The 26,727-nt window shown below is 38.5% G+C and overlaps 1 protein-coding gene across 4 annotated transcripts in view; it reads left to right on the top strand.

Annotated features, from left to right (window-relative positions):
* Positions 1-26,727, top strand: part of epha7 (eph receptor A7) — a 302,889-nt gene that overhangs the window by 255,463 nt on the left and 20,699 nt on the right. The window contains exons 8-13 of one of the 4 annotated variants that reach the window (XM_043685236.1): positions 2,354-2,462; positions 3,432-3,473; positions 4,965-5,020; positions 20,110-20,235; positions 24,099-24,284; positions 25,865-25,926. In XM_043685236.1, coding sequence (XP_043541171.1) covers positions 2,354-2,462; positions 3,432-3,473; positions 4,965-5,020; positions 20,110-20,235; positions 24,099-24,284; positions 25,865-25,926 — 581 coding nt within the window. Of the gene's footprint in view, positions 1-2,353; positions 2,508-3,431; positions 3,474-4,964; positions 5,021-20,109; positions 20,236-24,098; positions 24,285-25,864; positions 25,927-26,727 lie in introns of all 4 variants that reach the window. The other 3 variants (XM_043685225.1, XM_043685231.1, XM_043685242.1) reach the window with 3 other exon arrangements.

Below are 26,727 nucleotides of genomic sequence, written 5' to 3'. Positions count from 1 at the left end.
TAGTTACTGTAGGGATTATTTGGAAACTGCAGTTTGACCTAGTTTCAGTGGAGAAAATCAGGAAGAGATCAAATAATTACACTTCTGCCCACAATTGCAAGTGCATTAGTAAATGCATGCCTCTGCGAATATATCTTCATTGTCATTATTTTAAGTATGAATTTTGTTCAGAATGCATATGAACAAGTAGCTATTATCTTGTTATATAATGTGAAATAACTGTGAAATAAGATTTGCTGACAGCCACGACAAGAGCTTTCTTTGTGCCGGCTGTAAACAGTAAGGCAAGACAACATAATATAAGCAGAATATTCCTGGCTGAATGTGCAAAGTGCAAAAAAAAAGGGAAGGTAAAGCATTGCAAAGTACAGGTGCTGTGTGCATCCAGGGTTCAGAGTGAATGAATGCTATGACAGCAAGCTAAGAGCCTCGACATCCAGCATGGTCCACTCTATAAGCTGGTTGCATGTTCTTGAAAACCACAATGTCCATGCTGCAGCACTACAATGATAGCTTCTGCCAAAGCCTGAGGTATAGCATTAAAGTGCATTAATGACCTGTATGTGGATGGAGTTGTGCCATGAGGGTTTTTAGATACTGGACGTGGGGTGCTTGTAGCTGGTGCCCTTGGAGTATGCAGTTGGTGGAGAAAGTGAGGTCTGCAGATGCTGGAGATCAGAGCTGAAAATGTGTTGCTGGAAAAGCGCAGCAGGTCAGGCAGCATCCAGGGAACAAGAGAATCGACGTTTCGGGCATAAGCCTGAAGAAGGGCTTATGCCCGAAACGTCGATTCTCCTGTTCCCTGGATGCTGCCTGACCTGCTGTGCTTTTCCAGCAACACATTTTCAGTATGCAGTTGGTGCCCAATGTCCAAAATGGAAGGTGTTCAGAATAAGCAGTGAGCTGAATTATCTAGGCGCCCGATTTGGTTTCCTTTTCATGTTCTCTGGATGTTGTTTGGCAAATTTTATAAAATAGAAAAATGAATATTAATGAGGGCAGCTGGGTCATCAACAATCACCTAGCACCATGCCATTTGTGAAAGGCATAAATGATGGCCTTTCTGGTCTCGTCTGATTCAACCCCAAACCTCAGCATTGCTCATGTCACTCAGCATTAGCACAGTGTATTAGCAGAGAAAAAGTCTCCATGTATAATAAGTCACCATCCCACAACTGCGGTATTTCAGAATCCTTCTCTGCTTGACACTAGAATTTCTTAAATCAAAATCCATGCAAACTTTGGTTTCTTTCACTATGGTATAGTTCAGTCTAATAAAGTTATTTTCTGTTTCATCCATACAATTTCAAAAAACACAATTAAAAGGATATTGAATCACAGTGGAAAAAGTAATTTCTTGCGTTATATATTGCTGGATATTATATCCATTTATTTTTGCTGTGACTATTTATCAGCTGACTTGATCATTTGAGTGTTCGCAATTTGATGCACTGAAGTCTTGATGACCTTTTCACCTTTTTATGTTAAAGATAGAAAGCATAATCCTAGCTGTAGATCTTGTGTAAACTGCATGCTGTTCAATATCAATTGAATAAATCTTCAATTCCAATATTTAGTCTTTAGTTTGTACTTTCTGGCAGCAGACTTCAAAGTGTTCTGACTATGGAATGAGAACAATAACAAAAGCAAGTTGACAGTAATTAATAAAAAATAAATGTGAGTAATCTAATAAGAGGAGTATTGTTCCATCCTTTATCTGTGAATGCTATAACATTTATGATTTAAATAGGTCAATTTGACACCTCATAATTCTCTAATAATGTCAATTTTCTGCCTCTGTACACTCCTGGTAAATACATATATTTGGCCAGCCTCATTTTAAGCATGGAATTTCCGACTGCATTAACAGCAGAACTCTGAGCTGCATTCTTAAGATTGCAAGTTAACTTCAGTGTTTTCAGCAATAGTCGAACTGATTAGTTGAAATACATGATTATTGAAGAGAAGATTCAAGCAGATGGTTGAAGATGCTTCAGATTTGTCAGTAGTTCCTGTGGATAAACAACAAATTCTTGTTCTCTTAATTAACCATTTCAATAATCTCTCAGTTTTCAGCATTTGTTCAGGATGCACATATATTCTGGAAAATAAAACTATAAAAGGCTGTGACATGTTCATGAATAGAATAATAGATTCTTCAACTCAAATGCTCGACAGTGCAAAAGCTGCTGTTCTTTCCAAGAAAAAATTCTATTGTTTGCACTGAGTTATGTTAATTTATTTTGAGCTTTTGTTCATCTGGAGGTTTGTCGTCCTCTCAAACTTTTCTGAAATATTATCCTGCTGCAATTTCAGCCATCCTGATGTGAAATGATTTCCATTCTGTTTGTAGCTACAGCTGCTTCCACTGAACAGAACCCAGTCATTATCATCGCTGTGGTTGCCGTAGCAGGGACCATCATTCTGGTCTTCATGGTGTTTGGTTTCATTATTGGACGAAGGTATGGAACTAAGGAACATGCAGACGTGGGGCACACGATCGAGGGGTACGTGATCGTGGTGTGTACAATTAAAGTGCATGCAGTTGTGGGAGAGGGATGATTGCAGTATGTATGATTGCTGGGAAGGAAACAGTCCACTCAGTCAGCCCTAAGCTTATACAGATCATGTTGCAAGAATAGAAAATCAAGTCAACTAATTAGAGTAATGAAGAATGAGAGTTAATATGGATGTTCAGTCTTCAGTTGGTTATGGATGTAAGAATTAAATGAGCAACTAATCAAACGTTTATTCATTCCATGGCTTTTTGTTGTACATGATATGTGTAATGTCTTCAGATGTGAAATCCCTTCATTTCATTTCGTTGGCATGGCTCTGCTTCAACGTTCACCTCAAGCGTGTTGTGCCAAAGTTTCATTCCTTCCAGTGATTCCTCCTCTCATACCTAAACAGTTACCACAAATGTACCTCAGGACTCTATCCTTGACTCCCTCCACTTCATTATTTGTGCCATTGATATGCTATTCCTTGGTGACATAATCTGCAGGCATAGGGTCAAAGTCCACAAGTAATCTGATAAAGTACAGCCTACTTCAGAAGCACTTCATTGTAAAGCACAGTGGGACGTCCTGAGGTCATGAGAGGCGCTATATAAATGCAAGTTTGTCTCTTTTTTTAAACCTCTTTGCTTCCAGCATCGACACAATCGGCTAAAAATAACACCTGGAGGAGTTGAAGGTTCTTCAGCTTAAATTTGATGCAGAAGCCACTCTCCTCAGCTCCCACCAACACCCTACTTGCCACTGTCCTCCACTCCATCATCCTGAAACCTTGTGTCTTGGCAGTCTTTTCCTTTCCTGAAAGTACCTCCTAAAAACCTTTCTGTTCCTCCATGCTTTTGGCCCTCACCCCTAAACTACTGTTTCCCTTTTTCTCCTGCTTGATGTTCATCTTTCTTCCACCGTGTGAAGCATTCTGAGATGTTTTCCTTACGTGAGGAGAGCGATAGAAATGTAAGTTGTTGCTGTATTTTTTTTCTTGTTTCTGTTTATGATAATTGTCTAAGTGCTGTATCGAATGCTGTGAGAGAAAGACTGTTAAGAATGCAGAAAATGGTCAGAAGGCATAAAGCCACAGGAGAGGAGTAATGTGTGTCAAAAATACTGCCTTAGAAAAGCATTGTCTCCCCTGTCTATTATTTGTAACTCATATGCATGCAGGGTAGAGATTGCACTTTATTTGTGTGGAAGTCATGAATATATGAACATACAAATCAGGAGCAGGAGGCCATTCAGTGCTTTGAGCATCAAGTTTTTGATAACATCATAAGGATTCTAACATTTCCAATCTTTGCATTATCAATACTATAAAGATGACCAGAGTGAAGATTTAGACATTAATGCATTAACTATTCTCATTTGTCAGATACATACAGAAATATTGTATAGAATTATTGCCAGGTTCATAACAGGGCTGCAGATTAAAATAAGATTAGTATATTGGTAAATTTAGATTATTTTCTGTGACTTTGTAACTTAATCCCTTCATTCTTTATTTTACATTTTCACTGTAGTGCATATTGTTATTATCACAGAATTATATATGGTGAGGCAGCACAAATTTACTTCTGTAAATCAGAAAGTTTAAATCTTGTCATCCTATATGAGCATATGTGTTACCAGTCCATATGATAAATTCAGGCTACACAACAGCATACAAGGCAAGTGGAACATTTCCTTACCTGGTAATTACTTGGATTATGGTACAAATATGCAGAATGGTACAACTCAAATTGGTGCTGCATAATAATCTGCAAATACAAAGCATTCAACCCAATAATGTGCAAACTATCAGATTGCACAATAATGTAGATACAGCCACAAAGATGAAATGAAACTTAAATGAGAGTGTTAAATAGATGTAAGCAAAGCAACCCCACATTTAAAAGGACATTTGGACAAGTACATGGAGAGGAAATCTTAAGAGGGATGTGGGCCAAATGCAGGCAAATGGGACTAGTTCAGATTTGGAAACCTGGTCAGCATGGACAATTTGGGTTGAAGGGTCTGTTTCTGTGCTATATGATTCTATTTTACAACATTGACTGTCACAGAGAGACAAGTTGTACAAATATACAATAGATTGCTGATCTGTGACCAAACATTTTGCATCGCTGCTAAATTTGAATTTCACCTCAGAATATTCATCATATGCAGTAATATGTAGTACAGGAGCAACACATCCAAAGAATGCAGCACAGGCACAGAATGATCAAACTGATCCATGAGATATGCATAAACATGAAAAAAATTTAATTTCATTTGTGCATTTATAAAAAATATTAAGCCCTGGAATGACCAAACTGTACACTGAGAATCCTAAACTGAATAGCAACTTTGATATGTCAGTCCTATTGCAAGTGCTGGCATGTATATTTAGCAGCTTATGTTGACATATATCAAAGATGTATTTACTTAAATGAATTATCTAATTTTCTTATTCAGGCACTGTGGCTACAGCAAAGCTGAACAGGAAGGAGATGAAGAGCTGTATTTCCACTGTAAGTAAACTAATTAACCTTCCAGCTCTCAGAAGCACTTGAGCTATTTTGTTGCCTTAATGTTCATCATTCTCTGCAGCTCTGAAAAAGTTATTTTCCATCATTGGTTTAACACAGTTCAAAGTTTGCACTCGTCAAACATGACTGTAGCATACTGTAGAAATTGGGCTCCCAATGAGTCATGTACTATGCTTCTCACTTTGTTTATATTGATTATCCTGCATCATTCCACCAAAGCCTACGGAACTGTTAAATTGAAATTGCTGCTTTTAATTTAACTTTACACAACATGAGGGTATGCCACTATAAAATAATAAAATAATGATCCTTTTAATTTTGGTATCAGATTTTGAGTCCATACTGTGTAACCAGTTGACTTCAATGTGGGCAGAACAGCTGTCAGGGGTTAAAAGTTGTATAGTTAGACAAATCTATACAAACAGAAAATGCTCAAAGTGAACAGGACATCGAATTGTACTTAAAGACATAAACAACAAATGAACATTCCAGGTACAGATTCTCTATTGGAAATGATGAAATGTCTACACTGCCCCTTTAATCTGCCTATTCTCTTTTTAGTTGCTGACAGATCTGCCATCTATTTGCAGTATTTCTGTGTTTATCACAGATTTACAGCATTTATAATTGTTGGTTTCATTTATGTTGTAGAATATAGAATACAGAACATTACAGCGCAGTACAGGCCCTTCAGCCCTTGATGTTGCATCAACCTGTGAAACCAATCTGAACCCCATCTAACCTATACTATTCCATTCACGCCCATATGCCTATCCAATGGCCATTTAAATGCCTGTAAAGTTGGTTGCAGGCAGTGCATTTCACACCCCTGCTACTCTCTGAGTAAAGAAACTACCTCTTGACATTTGTCCTATATCTATCACCCCTCAATGTAAAGCTATGTCCCTCATGCTAGCCATCTCCATCCTCAAAAAAAGCTCTCCCTGTCCACCCGATCTAACCTTCTGGTTGTCTTATATGTCTCAATTAAGTCACCTTTCAACCTTCTTCTCTCTAACAAAAATAGCCTCACGTCCCTCAATCTTTCCTCGTAAGACCTTACCTCCATAGCAGGCAATATACTAGTTAATCTCCTCTGAAGCCTTTCCAAAGCTTCCATATCCTTCCTATAATGCCATGACCAGAACTGTATGGAGTACTCCAAGTGTGGCCGCACCAGACTTTTGTACAGCTGCAGCATGGCCTCATGGTTCCAAAACTCGATCCCTCTATCAATAAAAGCTAATATACCATATGCATTCTCAAAAGCCCTGTCAACCTGGGTGGCAACTTTGAGGGATCTACTTATATGGACATCGAGATCTCTCTGCTCATCTACATTACCCAAGAATCTTACCATTCACCAAGTACTCTGCATTCCTGTTACTCCTTCCAAAGTGAATTACTTCACACTTTTCTGTATTAAACTCCATTTTCCATCTTTGAGCCTAGCTCTGCAGTTTATCTATGTCCCTATGGAACCTAAAATATCCTTTGGCATTATCCACATTTGTACCGACCTTAATGTCGTCTGCAAATTTATTAACCCAGGTCTCATCCAGGTCATTTATAAAAATGACAAACAGCAATGGACCCAAAACAGATCCCTCCAGTACACCACTAGTAACTGAACTCCAGGATGATCATTTCCCATAACCACCACCGTCTGTCTTCTTTCAGCTAGCCAATTCTGATCCAAACCACAAAATTGTCCACAATCCCATGCGTCCATATTTTGTACAGTAACCTACAATGGGGAACCTTATCAAATGGGGCGAAAGTGCAGACTGCCCATTCCTGATGAAGGGCTCCTGCCCGAAACTTCGATTTTCCTGCTCCTCGGATGCTGCCTGATCTGCTGTGCTTTTCCAGCACCACTGTAATAAGTCCAACCTTATCAAATGCCTTACTGAAATCCATATACACCACATCTACTGCTTTACCCTCATCCTCCTATTTGTCATCTTCACAAAGAATGCAATAAAGTTTGTGAGGCATGACCTACCCTTCACAAAACCATGTTGACTATCCCTAATCAACTTATTCCTATCGAGATGATTATAAACCTTACGTCTTATCACCTTTTCCAACACTTTACCCACATCTGAAGTAAGGCTCACTGGTCTATAATTACGAGGGTTATCTCTACTCCCCTTCTTGAACAAGGGGACAACATTTGCTATCCTTCAGTCTTCTGGTACTATTCCTGTAGACAATGATGACATGAAGATCAAAGCCAGAGACTCAACAATCTCCTCCCTGGCTTCCCAGAGAATCCTAGGATAAATCCCATCCAGCCCAGGTGATTTATCTATTTTCACACTTTCCAGAATTTCTACTACCTCCTCCTTGTGAACTTCAATCCCATCTAGTCTAGTAGCCTGTTTCTCAGTATTCTCCTCAACAACATTTTCTTTTTCCATGGTGAATACTGACGAATAATATTCTTTTCGCACTTTCCCTATCTCTTCTGACTCCATGCACAACTTCCCATTACTGTCCTTGATTGGCCCTAATCTTACTCTAGGAGAAAGTGTGGACTGCAGGCGCTGGAGATTAGGGTCGAGAGTATGATGCTGGAAAAGCTTAGCAGGTCAGGCAACATCCTAGGAACAGGAGAATCAATGTTTTGGGCCAAATCCCTTCATCATCATCATCATCAGGAATCTAATGAAGTGCTTTTGCCCAAAATGTCGATTTTCCTGCTCCTCAGATGCTGCCTGACCTGCTGTGCTTTTCCAGCACCACACTGTCGACCCTAATCTTACTCCAGTCATTCTTTTATCCCTTATATACCTATATACCAGTATTATCTTTGAGGAAAATTCAACTTATGGCTGCAGATTTTCTGCTGCTGTTAACCTTTTGAATATCAAACTGTGTTCTGTTGCACCAAAATATTCTAAAATAGTATTAGATACTGGAATAACTTACAAAGATTTTCACCATGCAAAGTGCCTGCCTGATACAACTGTTACGCTACTTAAATATGTAACTCAAAGACCAGAGTTGAATTAAGGGACCCCAAAATATTCCACACTTGGCCTCTTCATGGTACAACTCATTATTTCAGCTATGAACAGGTCAAATCAACACTTTTAAAAGGATCTTTAAAAGCTGAGCAATAATGCACTGTGAAGTTCAGGTTTTGACTAATAGTGTATCTTCATATTGCACAAAATATTCTCATTCATTACCATTTGTTTTAAGAGTCCTCTATCGCCTGCCCCGCCAGGTTCCATCTTCCCACTAATCTATCAGGGCTAGCTGATTTTCTAATGTTCCAGGCCAACCAACTGCAGTGGAATGTCCATTTGGTGCCAGCAACTTCTAATTGAGGCTCAAAGCCAATATTGGCTCAGACCTTAGACCATCAGAGTTCAGTAATCAAAATCATCACTATGCCAGTTTTATGCCCATTATAAGTGCAGTTCAGATTTCTCAGCTTTGCATTTTCATTCTTAAAAGAAAGTTTTCTTTATAAATTGGAATTATTTCATGGGTTCTCCTTTATTGTCCACCATAACTTCAGCAGATGGTCAGTCGAATCTCCAGACCAATAGCATAATTGACCATTTACAGTATACCATTTCTCCTGGCGTTGTGCTATTCACCCACTGAAAGCACTGTGGATGATCAGGAGACCCATTGCAGAGTTTCCAGCCTCATCTTTGTAAATTGCATTGAACTAATTATCAATTTCACTGACATTAACCAGCCTTTATACATATTAGTTTTAAAATGGTTTATGCTTACCAATGCCAAAACATACACATTTGAACTGCAGATAACTGAACAGGTCAATGATCAAGAGTTCTGAAGAAAGATTATAATTGACATGAAATGTTAACTCTGTTTTCCTTTCCACAGATGATCCAGGACTTGCTGAGTTTCTCCAGCACTTTGTGTTTATTTTAATGAGTTGATTGACTTAATGCAGCCATCAAGCAGCCAAAATCGTTTAATTCTGAGAAAAGGTGACTCTTGCACCTTTACAGTCAAGATAGAATCCAACCTATACTGATGGGATGGCCTTTAGTTTACAAGAATAGCTGTTGTTAGAAATAAACGTCCACTTTGGTATAGTGAAGCTTTTGCTTGTTCATGATTAGAGTTAAGACAGATCTTGGGAGGAGAATAGAAGGAACTTGGGAAGCTCCTTGTAATTTAAAATATGAACATCCCAAAGCACTTCATACAAATGACAGCGGGACTAAACATTAGCAAGAGGGAAGACAGGTGGCAGAATGGACAAGCAAAGATAAGAAAAGAGATTTATAGCAGAAATATGAGAGAGTAAAATCAGGTGGATAAATGCTTTGTTACTTCAGGGAAAGGTATATACTGAAGACTAGAATCAGACAAAGCACACTGGATAAGACATTGGGCTGTAACAGGTATCAGTGTTCTAAGCCATTAATTAATTTCAGGGTTTTGGCAACAGGAAGTTGGTGGAAGTTGACAAAAATAGGAGTCGGTTAGTAGTACTTAGCACAGGACAGGTTGCAAAAGCACACATGAGACCATTGGCTTTAGAAATGCAGGAATAGAAGACAAAAACTATAACATTATGGGAAATTGTTATATATCTGTATTCAATTCTGAACACTGCACTTTAAAAGGACTGTCTAATGCAAAATAGATTTAGCAGAATGGTACCAGGGATGAAATACGTCAGTTGTTCATACAGAATAAACAACCTGGAGTTGCCCTCTTCAAAATTAAGAAAGTTACAGGAAATTCAACAAAATTGTTCCAAATTGAGATTTGACCAAGTAAATGGAATACCGTGATGACCACTAGCAGGAGGTTCAATGTCCAGAAGACGTAAATTTAAAACAATCGGCAAGATAGTCAGAGGGGAGATGAGGAAAGAAAACTCAGCAAATTATGATCTGCAAATTACTGCTGAAGGAGTGATTGAAGCACAGTCAGTGACTTTCACTAACTTCCAAAAGAAAATTGGATACATGCTGAAAATGGTTACATTTCATAACTACCAGCAAAACAAATGGATGTGGGAGTGTTGCGATAGCCCTTTAAGAGAGTAGGCCCAGGCAGAATGAACCAAATAGCCTCTTGCATTATTGAATAAATGTATGGGCTGGATTATTTTTGACCACCTTTTTTGGTGAAGTCAGAGCTTTGCCTGACTTCCCTTCTATTTCTGCCACACATCACACCATAGCCTGCGTTACTCAGACCCCTACAAAATTCTTTCCTAATTACTGATTATTTTAAAAAGCTTAACATCAGTTGAAATAACTGACACAGCAATTTAAATCTATAGTTCCAGTATCTCCAACTTATACCAATATGTTTAATGATAATTTGCAAACTTACTTCTAATTATTTCCATACAGTCATTTTAATTATACCATTCATTTTTGTTCTAATAATAGAGCTGTTTAATAATTTTACATTCAGATATTCCAATATCAAGATAATTTTACATCATTGGCCTAGATATGAATGATCATAGACATTAATCAACAGCATCTCAGACATGCATTTATAAGTATACATTCTTGTGTAAAGTCAGTGTACCTGGTCATCATAGCACACAGGCCTGCAGGTACATACGTGTAATTCTGCTGGCATGTAAGTCTATATGTGGTGTCAGTCACGGCTGGAATCTGATCAATACTTGTTCATTTAGAGTGCAGCAGTCACAAGCATTTAACCTCACACAACTCACAATGAACCTCTCTACTTGTATTCTGATGGATATGGTTCAGCTTCCACAATCCATCAACAATCAGTTTGGAAACTTTGGCTGCATTGCAGTTGCTACTTACGTGCATTTACTGCAGTATAATGATATTTCCACAGCTAACTCCATAATGCTAACCATCTTAAATTAATCATCGTTAAGCAAAAGAGGCTGTCATATGTAAGTCTGGACAACTTTGAGAAACTTAGGTGGTGGGGTTGGATGTGGAAATAATCTCTCCAAAACCTAGGTAAATAAAATTTATGAGCACATTGTTAGTCAGATGGCATTTATGAGAGATCGCCCTTCTAGCCAATGATATTCAATGTTACATAAGGAATGCTCAACAAATTGATAACTGATAGCCTGATGCTAACATTGTGAAACTAATAATGTAGACACAAAAATTAATATTCTGAGGGCACAAATTCAAATTTTACCACTGTAGATAGTGGAATTTTAATTCAAGTAATGATTTTTTAAAATTCTGATTTGTAACGTAGTCTCAGTAATGATGACTGAAAAGCTAATGTCAATTGTTTTAAAAATCCATTTAGTCTACTAATGCTCTTCATGGAAGAAGATTCATCATCCTTAGCTGGTCTGGCCTAAATGTGAATCCAAACTACAGCAATGTACTTTACTCACTGGTCTCTAAAATGGCCACTCATGTCTCATGGATAATTAGGGATGGATCAAAAAATTCTGACCTTGCTAGTAAGTCTCCTCAAAAAAAAACAAAGACTTAAGACCAAACTTGTTATTTAAACTGTCAGAGAACTTGTGATAAGATATTTATAAATTATTCTGGGACAAATTGCATCGACAAAATAAATATTAAGTAGGAGAATCAATTGGTATCAGTCAGCTATAATTCTGAAAATTGGTAATATAGTAAAATCCCCCACTAAAACATTTGTATATGTGTACAATAAAAGATTTGTATGTGTGTCATAAATGTCATATTGATGAGTCTCAATGCAACAGAAAGAGTTTTGAGTTAATCCCATTGCAATAATGTAACATTAACAAATCCATCTGCTGCCGAGTTTCTGGCATTGAAGCGTTTTACACAAGTTGCAATAATTCTCATCCCAGCCTTTCATTTATCTATTTTGTAATTCCTAGAAACATTCCAAAATATCAGACATTTTTTTTCTCTGAAAGGTAATGAATTTGAATTTAATTGACAAGTATGTTCTGGATATATTTATAAATTCCTACATGCTCCTTTATGTGCTTCTGTATAATGAAGCAGTAGCTGTCCCTTTTTAGGCATATCTTTATGATCCTCTTAATTACTTGACTAAGCTGTCAGCAGATTATTCCACTGTGTGTACAGTACCAGAGACAATGGGTAGTGGTGAGAAGTCACAGCCAAGCTTGACCCTGCCCTTACATGACTGCTATATGATTCACATATCAAGCAGAAATGCATTTGTCAATAATATACTGGTTGACTTACCATAGTCACATGCTCTCTACTTTGCTGTAACTTGCTTTCACTTTAGTTTGTGATATGCAATAAATACATTCCTTAAAAAAGGACAGAAGTGGAGACTAAATGAACTTTCAGATTTAAAAGAGAGCCAACTACGGTAAACAATTAAATCTACAATCTGCAACTTTCTGATGCAGATTAAGTCAGAATGTTTGTAAATTTCTCATTCCCTTCGTCTAATGCAATGTAAGTGAAGTCACGGTAGAAATTGAACCCAATTTATTGGCATCACTCTGCATTACCAATTAGCTGTCCAGTCAACTGAGCTAACCAACCCCTGAGGAATTGAAAGAAGATCTGATAGAGAATCAGGAATCTTCCTATTTTCAGTGGCAAAAACCTTGAGAGAGCTGTAGAATTAAATTTTTAAAAAGCAAATAAGAATTGCAACATGTTATAAGTGCTGTGGAAAGAGTGCTAAAAGCTGCATTGCACCCTGGATCTCACTGAAGAGCAGAGAATCTAGATAAGAGAGATTTCGAAGGCACACTTTGAACCCATATTAATGTTAAATATGAATGCTGTGTGTTAAACTTCAGAGCTCGGGGCGGGGTGGGGGGGGGGGGGGGATGGTGAGGGAGACTATTTATCAATTGGAAATTTGGACAATGATGATGATCTCATCAGAGATGGGATTGTTTTAGGCAGAAAAGAAAGCACATCGACTGAGAGAGGAGAAACTTAATCTGAGGAACGTCATGAACTTGTGCAGACGATCTGAGGCTGTCAATCACCACTTAGAGTGAAATAATGGGAGAAAAGACAAGGTTTTGCATTATACTGACAGACAGGCTGAATGCAAATAATTTAATGGAAGAAAAGAAGAAATATTTGCAGAGGTGCCAGTAAACAGATCATGGTCAGAGGACATGACATGATTTTTTTTGGCCGAAATCAACAGTAGATTGTCTATAGTGAGGAAAATAATGTTCTAATTGCAAAAAAACTGAATCACAAGTGTTTAATTGGAATGAACCAAGGCAAGCCAGTAAGGATTGCTGTGTGAGTGACTTTAGATATTAAGGGTGTGATACTGTAGAGATAATGTCATTAGTCCTTGGGACATAGGTTTGTATCCCATCATGGCAGATGGTAGCATTGAAGTTCCATAAGAGTAAACTTGAATAAAGAGCTGGCCTAATGATGACTAAGTAACCATTACACTTTTTGTTTTAAATACCCATCTGGTTCACTAATGTCCTTTAGAGAAGGAAACTGCCTTCCTCGTCTGGTCTAGAGTACATGCAACACTAGACCATGACAATGTGACTAGCTTTTATTGCCTTCCTGGCAATGAATGCTATCCTAGCCGGTGATGTCTACATCCCATGAGCAAATAAAAAGAATTAATTTCAACAAATCAGCAAAGAACGTTCAACAGAGTTGAAACAACAAATCAGTTTGTTAGAAAGGTGACTGCAGTAGGAGAGCATGAAGACAATGTGAAATGTCTGATTGACATATGTGTTCCATATAGCATCATGAATTTTGCAGACAGGAGCGATGTGACTCCTTATGGTGACGCAAGAATGAGTCACCAGTAATATTCAGCCAGATGATGAAACACGACTCATCTCAAGTGAACAAATGAAGCTGACAGCCCAGTGCAATAGGAAGAGTGACAATCAAGATTTCAGATAGCAGACATCAATCAAAATCCACTCATCTGAGCTGAAATAAATCTAAAGCTTGTACAAATAACCTTACACGAGATTTGCAGTTTCACAGTCAATAAAGCCATTTGCCACTGAACAGATCCGAGAAGAATACAAAGATTTTTCACAGATCCTGGATACCTTCCTGGCAATATCATCTCAAAGTAGATGACAGTAAGAGACAAACTCAGCATCCCCCAAGGAGTTCCAGTTACCCCAAGTCCGGCATGAAAGGCAAGATAAAAAACTGGAAGAGATGGGTATAACCAAAAAAAACACTTCCTGCAGATTAGATTAGCAATACGGCAGCAGTAAAATAACCAGAATGAACGAGAAGATCTCAATGAAGCTTTGAAGAGATACGCTCTCCCATGCCAATCATTGAAGAAGTTTTGCTATAACTTCCCAAGAGAGAGGTCTTTACTTCCCTGGATCAAAGAATTAGTTGCTGGCATGTAAAGCTGGATGAAAGCAAGATTTTCTAATTACATCCTGGATGCCGTTCAGGAGGTATGGATAGTTGTGCATGCTGTTTGGAATTTTCACTGCTCCAGAAATCTCATTTATCAGATCGCATGAGATTGTGATCTTTCTGGAGTGGAAGTATTGTGGACAATTTGCCACTCTGGGGATGTAGAATCATGACTGATAAACCTATTGCAGAACACTGCTAAAGAGAGCTCATTTGATGAACCTGAAGTTGAACAAGAATGTTTTGCAATTGAAAATACATGAAGTTAAGTACATGGGGTCATGGATTCACAGCAAACTGTCTTCACCTGGATTCTGGTAAGTTAAAAGTTAGAGATGCAGAGACCATCAGATGTGAAAGCAGTTCGAGGATTTATTGGATTTGAAAACTTTTTGGTAAAGTTTTTGCTTAACATTTCAGCCAAGTTTGAATCTCTACACAAACTCACTGTCAAGTATATGCATTCGCATTGAGGCATAGAACAGGGAGCAGTTTCACTAAAATGAAACTCATGATGACAACTCCAATGCGGAGTGCTATCGCAATAATGATGAAGCCATTTTGCTGTGTTCTGCCAGCAGAACAGGACTTGGAGCAAACTTACATAGCAAGAACTACTAATTACAATTGCAATCAGTTTGTTAATACAAACTCTTCAACATATTGAAAAAGAATGCCTGGACATTGTTTCTGCTGCAAGCATTTTAATCAGTACCTGTTTGGGAAAGGCAAAGTTACAGTTGGTTCCACAATAAACCAACAAAAGCATCTTCCTCAAACTACTTCTATGTAATCCAAAGTATTTTCAAAGAAAATATGAATTAATTTGCAGAGATATGTTCTGGATATGTTATACAGTTATGGGAAACAGTTATGTACAGAGAGAAAGTGAGGGCTGCAGATGCTGGAGGTCAGAGCTGAAAATGTGTTGCTGGAAAAGCGCAGCAGGTCAGGCAGCATCCAAGGAACAGGAGAATCGACGTTTCGGGCATAAGCCCTTCCTGAAGAAGTTCCACAAATTTAATATTGGCACTGTGGGAGCTCCATCAGAAAGCCACATGGAAACCAGTTGAAAGGGAGTATGGGGTATTGGGTTAGGGAGGAAATGGAAAGCTTAGCGAGGGCATCACAGGGTAAGTTTTGCAAAGTGTGTGTAACGTAATGGGTGTTATCAGCTCAGAGATTTTTAACAAGCTCAGTTGAACCTTTATTATGATTTACTTGATGAGCAGATCACCCATTCTCTATATTATAGAGATGTAGGTGAATGGGACGATAGTGGGCTAATTACTTAGCATATATTAAATACCCACCTGCCAAAAACATACTCAGTAGGGGTATGTAATATCCAGCTCATTGAATCTGAGAGACAAACATCTTGCTCAAAATATTAAGGGGACACCAGTTGCTATAAGAGAGGTCATACAGCAATGAAGTGATAACCCAAGATGGCATCTTATAGAAAAAGAAATAGAGTAATCACCCCTAAAGGATGGAGAACCATGATATTCAACCATATCCTCGCAAGCTATCAAAGAATTTAATCTAATCTGAGGAAGGCAAGAAAAGTGCTCGACTGGGCAAAAGGGACCAATAAGATTAAGGGTTACCAATAAGATTAAGCCAATGTAGCGCTTGTAGCATCCCAAACTAAGCAGGATAAAGAACTGCTTATGATGCATAACATCCCAGATGAATTAAGAATGAATCTTGGAGTGAATATCTTTACTCTGGAAGAAACCCAGAATATCTCAACTACTGACTACTGGAAGTATGACCTGATGACATTAATGATTCCAAGTGAGATTGGAGTATGCCTGAAAGCTCTCTTCAGTTATTACTGATTATGGACCATATTCATTATGGTCAGCGGAAATTGCCCTCAATTCATGACTGAAATATTTGGTGCTTCATGATTGATTGGGAAATTCAACACAATGCATTATTTCCACACGATTCCCCAGTCCAGTGGAAAGGCTGAGACAGCAGTGAAGCTCGCCAAAGGGATAATAAGGAAATCAAACAAATCCAGCATAATAGTATAAAAACAACCGTTGATGACTGAAGGCTGTCTTCTTTTACATGACTGAGCACTGCTGGCAATTGTGACAAGTATCATAACTGCATGTCTGTGCTAAACATCAAGGCAACACGTAAGTGATGTGAGCCTTGTAGCTCAGTCTGGGGGAAGGGTGTAATGCACAAACAGGAAAGACAAAGACGGGGTACTATGAGCATCCAAGTAGGCAGCAAATGAATGAGCACTGAGAGAGCAAGAGAACTGTCTCAAGATTGTGCCTGGTCCAGTCTGTGAGTTGGGTACTTGTCTCTTTATACAAAGTATCCTGGCAACAGCATTTCAATGCTAGTTGCAGATCCCCACCCAAAATGCAGCTTTAAAGTTCAGAAGGATCCTGTGCCTGAATCAGAAATGTGCCATTATGGTTGTGAGAGGCTTGAAGTTGATAGAAGCAGTGATCCTTGTTAATAGGGAATTCACCGCTATCGAGCAAGAATCTTGTGTCAACACTGAAAAATGTGTTTTGAAAATACAAGATGTTCCTCACATTGAGAAAGGCCTCACCCATCTTCTCATGCTGTTCTCCCACATTTCTCACTATAGTCCACATCATTCAGGCCCCTGTAAGGTTTTGCCCTATGTGTTTAATGCCATTGCAGAGACTGATGAAAGTGGGACTGACTGTAATTACCACAGCTTTATCAATGAATGATATTGCTTTTTGACCAGGGATCTTGTGCAACCTGTAACTTCAAATGGTCAGACATGAGCATTTCATTTTTTACGTTTGATTTTTATGAATGTAGGTTGTTTAAAGAAATTGATTTATTCAAAGTATTCAAGTTAGCTTGCCATAGTCATCTGGACTCTATCTCTCTGTAATTTGCTTTTACTTTAGTTTGTGATACTCTACAACATATTATTTTAAATAGCACCCTTACTGTTATAGGAAGACAATGAGGACTGAAGATTCTAGAATCAGAGTCTAAGAGTGTGGTGCTGGAAAAGCATAGCCAGTCAGACAGCATCTGAGAAGCGGGAGAAGTGATGTTTCGTGCATAAGCTCAAAGAGCTTATGCTCAAAATGTCAATTCTCCCGCTTCTCAGATGCTGTCTGACCCACTGTGCTTCTCCAGCACCACACTCTTACACCCTTACTGATGCAATAAATCAGAATAACAGAACGGAAGATGAACATGAGATGTCCCTCGTAACTAAGCAGTAGTTGCTCATGTTTAAATTTACTGAGAAATTGATGAATTTTATTCATTTTCCACCATGAATAAATGTTGACTTTTTCTACACAATAAGCCAGGTTTCTGAATCTGGTGTTTTTATATAAACGGTGCTAATCTTAAGGCACTCAATTCCTTTGTGCTCTTAAGGACTGGAAAAGTATATTAACACTAGCAGCCAGTACTTCTTGTATTCATTCATAGTGTGTGCATAATACTGGCTAGGCCAAGACTTGTTATCCATCCTTAATTGTCCTTGTAAGGGATGGTGATCTGCCTTCTGAAATCAAAGCTGTCCAGGCATTATTGGTTAGGAAGGGAGTTTAAGAATTTTGACCCAGTGACACTGAAGGAACTGTGATATATTTCTATGTGAGCTTAGAGGGGAGTTTGCAGGTGTTCACATGTATCTGCTGCCCTTGTTCTTCTCATTGGTAAAGACGATGCATTGGAAGATGCTGTTCACCTTGTTAAGTTGTTGGAGCACACCTTGCAGATGGTACACATTACTGCCACTATAATTTAGTGGTGAAGGGAGTGAATGTTGAAGATGTTAAATGAGGTGCCAATCAAGTGAGCTACTTTGAGCTGGAGGATGTCAAATTTCTTGAGTGTTGGAGCTGCACCCATCCAGGAAAGTGAAAAGTATTTCGTCACACTTCTGACTTGTTCCTTGTGAATGGTAGATAGGCTTTGAGGAGTCAGGTGTTGAGTTACTGGCTGTAGAATTCCCATCTTACAACTATTCTTGTGGCCATATGTATTTATGTTGCTAGTCCAGTTCAGATACCATTCAAGGTAACCCTCAGGATGTTGATGTGAGGTATTCAGTGATGGTAGTGCCATGAAATATCACTGGATTATTGTTGGATTCTCTCTTCTTGAACTTGGCTTTGCTTGGTACTTGTGTTCATTTATTCTCTTTAGAACAGTAACACAAGTGTTCAAATTGTGTTTTATGCCATTCTGGAGGAAGAAAGATGAACATAACAGCCAAAAAATCCTTTTGCCTTGAATGTGGTTATGAATGAAATATTAATTCACATATTACACAAAAAATGTTGGCAAGGAAACTGAGAGAAGCAGTTTTAATTAGGCAAAAAATTAGAATGCAGGAAATTTGAAATGCAGTTTTCATCTTGAGATCCTTATCTAACCTAAAAGGAATCTGCCTGTCGACCAAGAAGTAAAAGTCATATGTAAATGCAAACTAATTACTGTTACACATACTAAGTTGTGTGGTGAAGGTGGAATGGTCATGTGACTTAACCTAATAATCCTCAGGGTAATGTTCTGGAGACATGGGGTCAAATCTCACCTTGGCAGCTGTTGGAATTATAATTCAATTTATTACTTGGAATTGAAAGCTGGTCTGGGTGCACATGACTATTATCAGTAATTGATGCAAAAATCTATCTGGTTTACTGATATTCTTTCGAGAAGAAGATGCCATCCTTACCTAGTCTGTCCTGTACGTTACTCCAGACTTACTATAACATGGTTAACATTCAATTGCCTTTTGAAATGAGCTGAGTAAGCTCCTCAGTTCAAATGCAGTTAGGGATGGGCAACAAATGTTAGCCTTGCCAGCAATACCTACTTCCCATGAAACAATAATAAAAAACTAAACGGAAGTTTGCAAGATTATTGTAATGTCAAGGTGTCTTGTTGAACTTGGCATTGCCTGGCACTGTAGCACAAGTCGACAGTCCTGATTTAACTTCACCATTTCCCCCAGTCTAACAAGAATTTTGATTTTGTCTTCAATTATTTGTGAACCATTTGAAACAGCAAAATTGTGGCTGTTTAAAAAGACTTGAAATTAAAACCCATTAATAACTTGAAATTAATACCCATTTCAAATTCATTTGCAGGGAGGTAATGTCCTATTATTGTTAGACTATTAATCCAGAGACCCTGGTGATGATTTGGGGATCCAGGTTCAAATCCTGCCATGGCTGATAATGAAACTTGAATTCAATCAAAATCTGGAATTAAGATCTAATGGTGACCATGATGCCATTGTTCATTGTCAGGAAAAACTCATCTGGTTCATTAATGTCCTTTAGAGAAGGAAACTGCCTTCACTACCTATTCTGGTCTGCATGTAACTGCCAAACCACAACAATGTGCTTGCCTTCTGGACAGTTAAATGCTGGCCCAACCAGCAACACCAACATCCCAGTGAATAATTTAAAACAAAATTACAAAAGCTCATTTTGGAAGAAGACATTTTGACAGAATTCTTTCTGTCTGGAAGCACCTCCAACTGACACAAATCCTCAAGTTATTGATAATGCATCAATCAGTAAATCTGTCCTTAGAGCATGGTTTATAGGATCTCTTTGCAATCATTCTTTACCACAGAATGGACTGCTTCAGCGCTGATTGAGAAAGATATATGTAGTGATGTTTCCATGCATGCGGGAGAACAAAGTAATTCATCACAATCAATCTTCCCTCACTTTACTACAGTTAAATTACCAGGTTCAAGAACGTACATCGATCCAGAAACCTACGAGGACCCTAACCGGGCTGTCCATCAATTTGCCAAGGAATTAGACACTTCCTGCATTAAGATTGAAAGAGTGATTGGAGCAGGTGAGACTGTTACTAGCGGGTGATTGAACTGTTCCTCTTTAGTAATATTGAAAGTCATGCATCATCGATGACAGCAGTGTGTCCTAGAGTATAGAATCTGGTAAAATATTTTCCAATCCATTGTGACTCAACAGATATCAACAGATGTAATAAGGGTCTGGTCTTGTGTGTACCTCTATAAGAAGTCCAGTGTGATTTTTTTTTTTAAATCATTTTTGGAAGTTGGAAATGATTAAGAAACCTAACAAGTCATGCTTTTTTGTGAGATTTTAGCCATACCTACTTATGCTGTTTTGTTGTAACTGAAAACCATTTCTCATGTGCACCTCCATGCTCTTACTAAGTACTGTATTCCCCAGCTCTTAAGGAGAGGTGATGGGTTAGTGGTATCATCATCGGACTATTAATCCAGAGACCCACATAATATTCTGGGGACTAAGATTTGAATCCCATCTGGACAGATGGTGAAATTTGAATTCAGTAAAAATATGGAAATAAGAGTAATGAAATCAGTTTCAATTTTCAGAAGAAATTCATCGAGTTGACTAATTTCTATTTTGTAGAGAAACCTTCCTTCCTTGCCTAATCTGGCCTACATGTGACTCCAGACCCATAGTATGGGAAGACTGTCAGCTCAATGGAGATAGCCTCCCTTTGGCAGGCTTGTAGCCCTAGAAGTTCTGTACCCATTCACAGAACCACAGGAAGAAAATATCATCCTGTGACTCAAAAACAACACTCCCACTTATCCAAACCCACCCTGCCACACCAGGGAGCCGTCGCCTGCACATCTCTGATCAGCCCAACTAACTTCAAGAACTCTCCCAAGAGCAAGTATGGAGCAGCTAATTGGGACACCACAAGACCATAAGGCATAGGAGCAGAACCAGGCTATTCAACCTATTGAGTCTGTTCCACCATTCTTTCATTTCATGGCTGATCTGGTAATACTCAACTCCATTCTCCTGCCTGGCTGCTTCCAGAAAGACTCTGCCACCTACTGGCAAAGTGTGGCTCTGAACTGTCACCTACTGCTGACAATCTGGCTTCTGAAACCCATGTCCAAAATTGACCGAGGAAAGGAATTTGTGATGGGAAGAGAATTATGTTCATATCATTATCCTTGAAATAGAAATTGCCTTTTGATTTTCAACATGGCAGGCAAACATCCTATTGAAGGTTAAAAGTGACCATTTTCTCTTACTGTTGGTGTAGATTATGAATTCAGATGCGACGTGCTTGATTTCCATTGTGAGATCATTTAAATATATAAATATTAAAATTGTGTGCCATCCAATTGGATATGACCCAAAATTGGTCGACCACTCTCTTTGGAGGATTTTCAGCTGTAAACCATATTTTTCTCACTGGCAAAAACAGTCAACATTGTCCTTAACAGGCCTTGCATGTAAATTAATCAATTGGAAAACATGTCTGATTTACTGGTGGTGACTAATAAGCTGAAAAAATACTATGGATGATTTGGTGAGGGGTGGGGGGGGTGGAATTGAACTGTGTGTAACAGCACTTCTGGACATATAAAAAGACAGCTGATTATAGCTGATCAACATTTGACAATCATGGTGGGGTCTGGCACTGCACTAAAGCCACAAACTGTTGAAGGCTAGTTTATCAGTGACCAAATAAATGTTTGTTTTGGAGAAAGCGGAACAGCAGAGTTGTTCTTTCTGGAGCCATAGAATTCTGACTGCCCATTGTTGATCCATGTAAGGCCTCCCTCTTCAATTTCCCACTCCCTCAAAACTGCTGACTGACTGGGCAAAGGAACAAATTTCTCACCCTCCCTGGCTCATGAACAGAAACACAGCCGCGCATATGGAGCTTTCAAACAAAAAATAACTGAAGTCTAAACCTGAAAGTGCACCACCAGCTTTAGGCCTGTTTCTCAACTCAAAAGCTATCCCAGTTTTTCCAAGGGCAGGAATTTGTGTTCTTATGCGAGCAGGTTGGAAGGCTGGGGTGACAGCTTGCTGAACCTATTGCTCCTGACCTGTCTGAAAATTGTAGTGGGGTTGGAGGAAGTGTTGCCTTGCACCACCCCCCACCCCAACTCAACTGAGGAGGGGGTAGTAGGGTCTAACAGCATGCAGAAATCTCAGTAAATGAACATCCCCCACTACCACTCCCAACCCTTTCACTGGTCTCTAATACCCACCTGCTCATGCTGCTTGCTGAGTACCACCTGACCCCACGTTTTACTTGGGCTCCTCAGTATAATGAGACTGCCTGGAGTCCCAACAATTGCCATTTTTATCTGGGACTAGCAAATTGTCAATCATCTAACTGGCCAGAAGTTCTGGGCTAGACCTGTTTGCATGAGAGGGTTAAAAATCTCAGCTTCAGGTGGCCATTTGCTGTTGAGGTCAGGATCAGGCTCCTCAATAATGTTTTATCTGGGGTGGGGTTGGAGGGGTGGGGGGCAGCGTTAGCTGCAAGACTAAATATCCTGTCCTCTTTGATGACACATTGAATCCTAAGTTTTGTAAGGACTTGATCCCATGAACTTAAAAACCAGAAATAACGCAATCAAACACAGAAATAATTCAACATTTTAAATCTGGGTGATCAGTTTGAAAGATTGGATTCTTTGTCAGTGCTGCAGTTTTTTTTTATGTCAAAATAACGTGACTCACCTAACACTGTTTAATCCTTAAGCGTGTAAAAGAGGAGAAACAAAATGAAGGATAACATCTGCAAATAAACAATCCTTTGTTGTTGTGTAGCAGCTGCATCATTATGCTTTTACAACGCATCACTTTTACCACTAGATTTGCATTAACTAGGCATACAGCAAGACCCGGTCAACATTTCAGCAAGCAACATCTTCTATCAGGAAGAATCCAATCATCTCTCCATGAAATTCAGTGGCATTACTTTGGCTGAAACCCTCACTTTCCTCTAGGGCTATCGTTGACCAGAAAGTGAACTGGACCACCCAGATAAATACTGTTGCTAGGAAAGCAAGTCAAAGATTGGGAATTCTGTGATGATTAGTTGACTTCCTACCTCCCCAATCCTGGTCCACCGCATACAAAACGCAACCATGATGGAGTGTTCTCCACTCACCTGGTTGAATGCAGTTCCAGTAACATCTTAGATGTTCAACACTGTCCAAGACAAAACAGTTGGTACCTCTTCCGACATCTTCAAAATTCACTCCATTCACCATCAATATACAATCTGAATCATCTACAAGATGCACTGCAGCATTTTCTTAAGACTCCTTCAACAGCACTTTCCAGGTCCAAAACATTATGTGACTTAAAACTGTATAATCAGTCCTTCTCTATCCCCACATCAAAATCTTGGAATTTCCTTCCTCAGCATTGTGGGTGCACCTATACCATATGGTCTGCAACATCCACAGATCACCACCACCTCGTGGAGGGCAGTTAGGGATGGACAGTAAATATTGGCACTACCAGTGACACTCACATCTTATGATGGAATTTAAAAAAACCTGTTCACAGTGCAAAACCATCATCATGTGGTTACACATGTTTAACTGGAGGTTCCACACATTTAACAAACTATAATTTAGTTCCACCAAGTGTTCACATAGTATTCGCAGGAAGGAAAAGTCACCTTAAATCTTAAAAAGTAAGAATGACTGGGATCATTGATCATGTTCCTCGATATGTTCACTTGCCAGGATTTCATATTGTCTCTGATAATAAAAACAGCATCATTTGTTTGAAGTTAAATTTTGGAAAGACATACATTGAAAAAAAATGAATTCTTCAATTACTGAAGGAAATATTTTGACAAACTAGAAGTAATTGCTTCATAAAAGAAATGTCTTTATTCTCACGTCTTTTTTTCACCTCTCCTCTTTTCCACAGGTGAATTTGGAGAGGTCTGCAGTGGTCGCTTGAAGCTGCCAGGTAAAAGGGACATGCCAGTTGCAATTAAAACATTAAAAGTGGGTTTCACTGAAAAACAGCGAAGGGACTTCCTCTGTGAAGCAAGCATCATGGGACAGTTTGATCACCCCAACGTTGTTCATCTGGAAGGAGTCGTTACCAGAGGTATGAAACGTACATTTTTACAGTACAGAATGATTGTACTGTATTCATTCCATCAGAGCCTCTTGTCTGCACTGTCCTTCTTAAAGAGAAATCCAGCAAATGTTTTCTCTTATCCCTGTAACATTGTTTTCCTGTAAGTGTTCAACCAATTCTGTTCTGAAAGCTATGTTGATATTGTTTCCATCATCTTTGTCAAGCGATGTATTCTAAATCCTATTCATTTATTGCATTTAAAAAGTTCTTCCTCATGTCATCTCTGATTCTTTTACCACAACTTAAACCTGTGGCCTCTACTAATTGACCTTACAGCTATTGGAAATAGATGACCTTTATTTATTCGATACAAACCCTTGTTGGAGCAATCTCCACCACAACCACATTCTTTACAAATTAAGACATCATGGCAAATGAACAGAGTGCTTCATGTAATTTAATTAAACCTACTGCTTACAAGTAAATGTAGCTACAGGAGCATTTAGGCTAATCCATCAGGTATGATGTGTCTGTGCTCCCACCCCAGAACTACCTTTTGATAGTATTGGCTGGATTTTATCATTACATATCATCAACGTTCCATTTCCACCTCCTTCCAATTCTAATGAGAATGATATACAACTGTAGAAATTGGACAAACTAATCGTGGTCTGTGCCCAACAACAGAGTCAACAGCCTGAGATAGGGACACATTAATTGAACCAGTAATCTTAGGTGAGCACGCACTGATTGAATCAATGTCTTGAGATGCAAATGCATTAATACAGCCAACAGTCTGCAGTGGGGCACACCAGAAGTAGCAACAGAATAAGGTGCCAAGTACTAAAAGAATGGAAAGGCTTTTTCACTTCTATTATAGCAATGACATTAATCCCAATAAGTATTGCTTAATCCCTATTTAATTTCATTTTTAAAATAAAATCCTCCCTCCTTCACATTTTTAGCCCTGTTTGGGCTGCTGCTTTGTGTGGTACTTACACTCTGTGTTCAAAATCTTTCTGTCTGGGTCAACTTCAAAAAGCAGGACAAAATTAAACCCACTGCTTCCATCCTTTTTCACAATCTTACCAGCAATGAAGAACAGTTCTTCCTTTCCCAAAGCTTTTGCTGGAATGTTACAATCCCAGTATATGTACATTGGCGTAACACTGACTTCATCTGCACAATTTAATATCCCACAACTATATCCACACTTCTTCCACAAGTTTGGATGATAGGTTCTTTACTCATTCCAGTTTGACAAAATGCACACAAGACAATGTAGGTTGGAGTTTAAAATCTAGAACAATGGTTGTACCTTGCCTGACTTGTGAAAATGAGAATGAGGGCTTGTTTGTGTGGGAGAAATGCAGGACATATAATATTAATATATCAGAAGCCCTTTAGGCTTCTTGTGTAATTGTATCCCCCCAATTACTTGTAGCTTTGAGTGCTCCCTAATTAACATCCTGGAACTACAGGCAGTTCCAAGAATCCACTGCATGCTGCACCAAGCACTTTGGAAACTATCAGATTTATCAAATGAAAAAGCTTCTGCAGCTACCCAGAGGAACTTGACATTTACAGTAAGCTCCCTTTATTTGCAGGTAAACCAATTATGATTGTAATCGAATACATGGAGAATGGAGCACTGGATGCATTCCTCCGAGTAAGTGACACAACAACAGACTGCTATACATTTTTGAAAAGACATGTAATGAAAAATAATCAAAGACTTTGTATCATTTGAAAGAATATAACATTTTTGTTCAGAATAGGCTGTTCAAGTTAAATTCACGTCTGAAATATTAATGTTTGTTTGTATCAATATAAAAAAGTTCCAATTAAATTCACTCTTTTTCTATAAACTTTGCTAGTTATATAATGAATTCAAATGTCACTTATAAACATATTTAAAAGTTAACAAGAATTTTATTGATGTTTATGAATTGTCAAATAGACAGTAAGTAAAAGGGAGGCAATAACTTCTCTACCCTCAGTAGCAACACATTCAGAAATAGCCAATTTCCAATAGTTTAACGTTTGACCAAAACTTCATTTTTGTGCCCATACTCCTCTTCAGATCTGCTCACGTCAGACAATGAGAATGTTCATAAACAGAGTGAATGAAAATAATACTTTTAAACTGCTCAACAGCTCAACAGAGCCTGTATGTACAATTATCTAGAATCTTCTCATGGAATCTTACTATTGTTACTGCAAAAATACTGTTTTTGTGTTGAATTCATAGCTCCTCAGTGCTCTGCCATTTCAATCCCCAAATTTCTTAGCATGATCACCTCCTCAAAAAGCGGGAACAAAAATCACCATGGCAAGTGAGATAAACAATTTATAAACCACTTCCCATTTCTCTAATAGTAATAGAGAAAATGATTATGTCATTGTTGTAATATTGTATTATTTGGATACTGTTCCTTAATATTCATGGACAAATGACCAAAACATAATT

This window comes from Chiloscyllium plagiosum, chromosome 3 (genome assembly GCF_004010195.1).
Source record: "Chiloscyllium plagiosum isolate BGI_BamShark_2017 chromosome 3, ASM401019v2, whole genome shotgun sequence".
NCBI classification, from domain to species: Eukaryota; Metazoa; Chordata; class Chondrichthyes; order Orectolobiformes; family Hemiscylliidae; genus Chiloscyllium; species Chiloscyllium plagiosum.
Note: the sequence above shows the minus strand (reverse complement) of the source record. Positions and strands in the feature narration are given on the sequence as shown.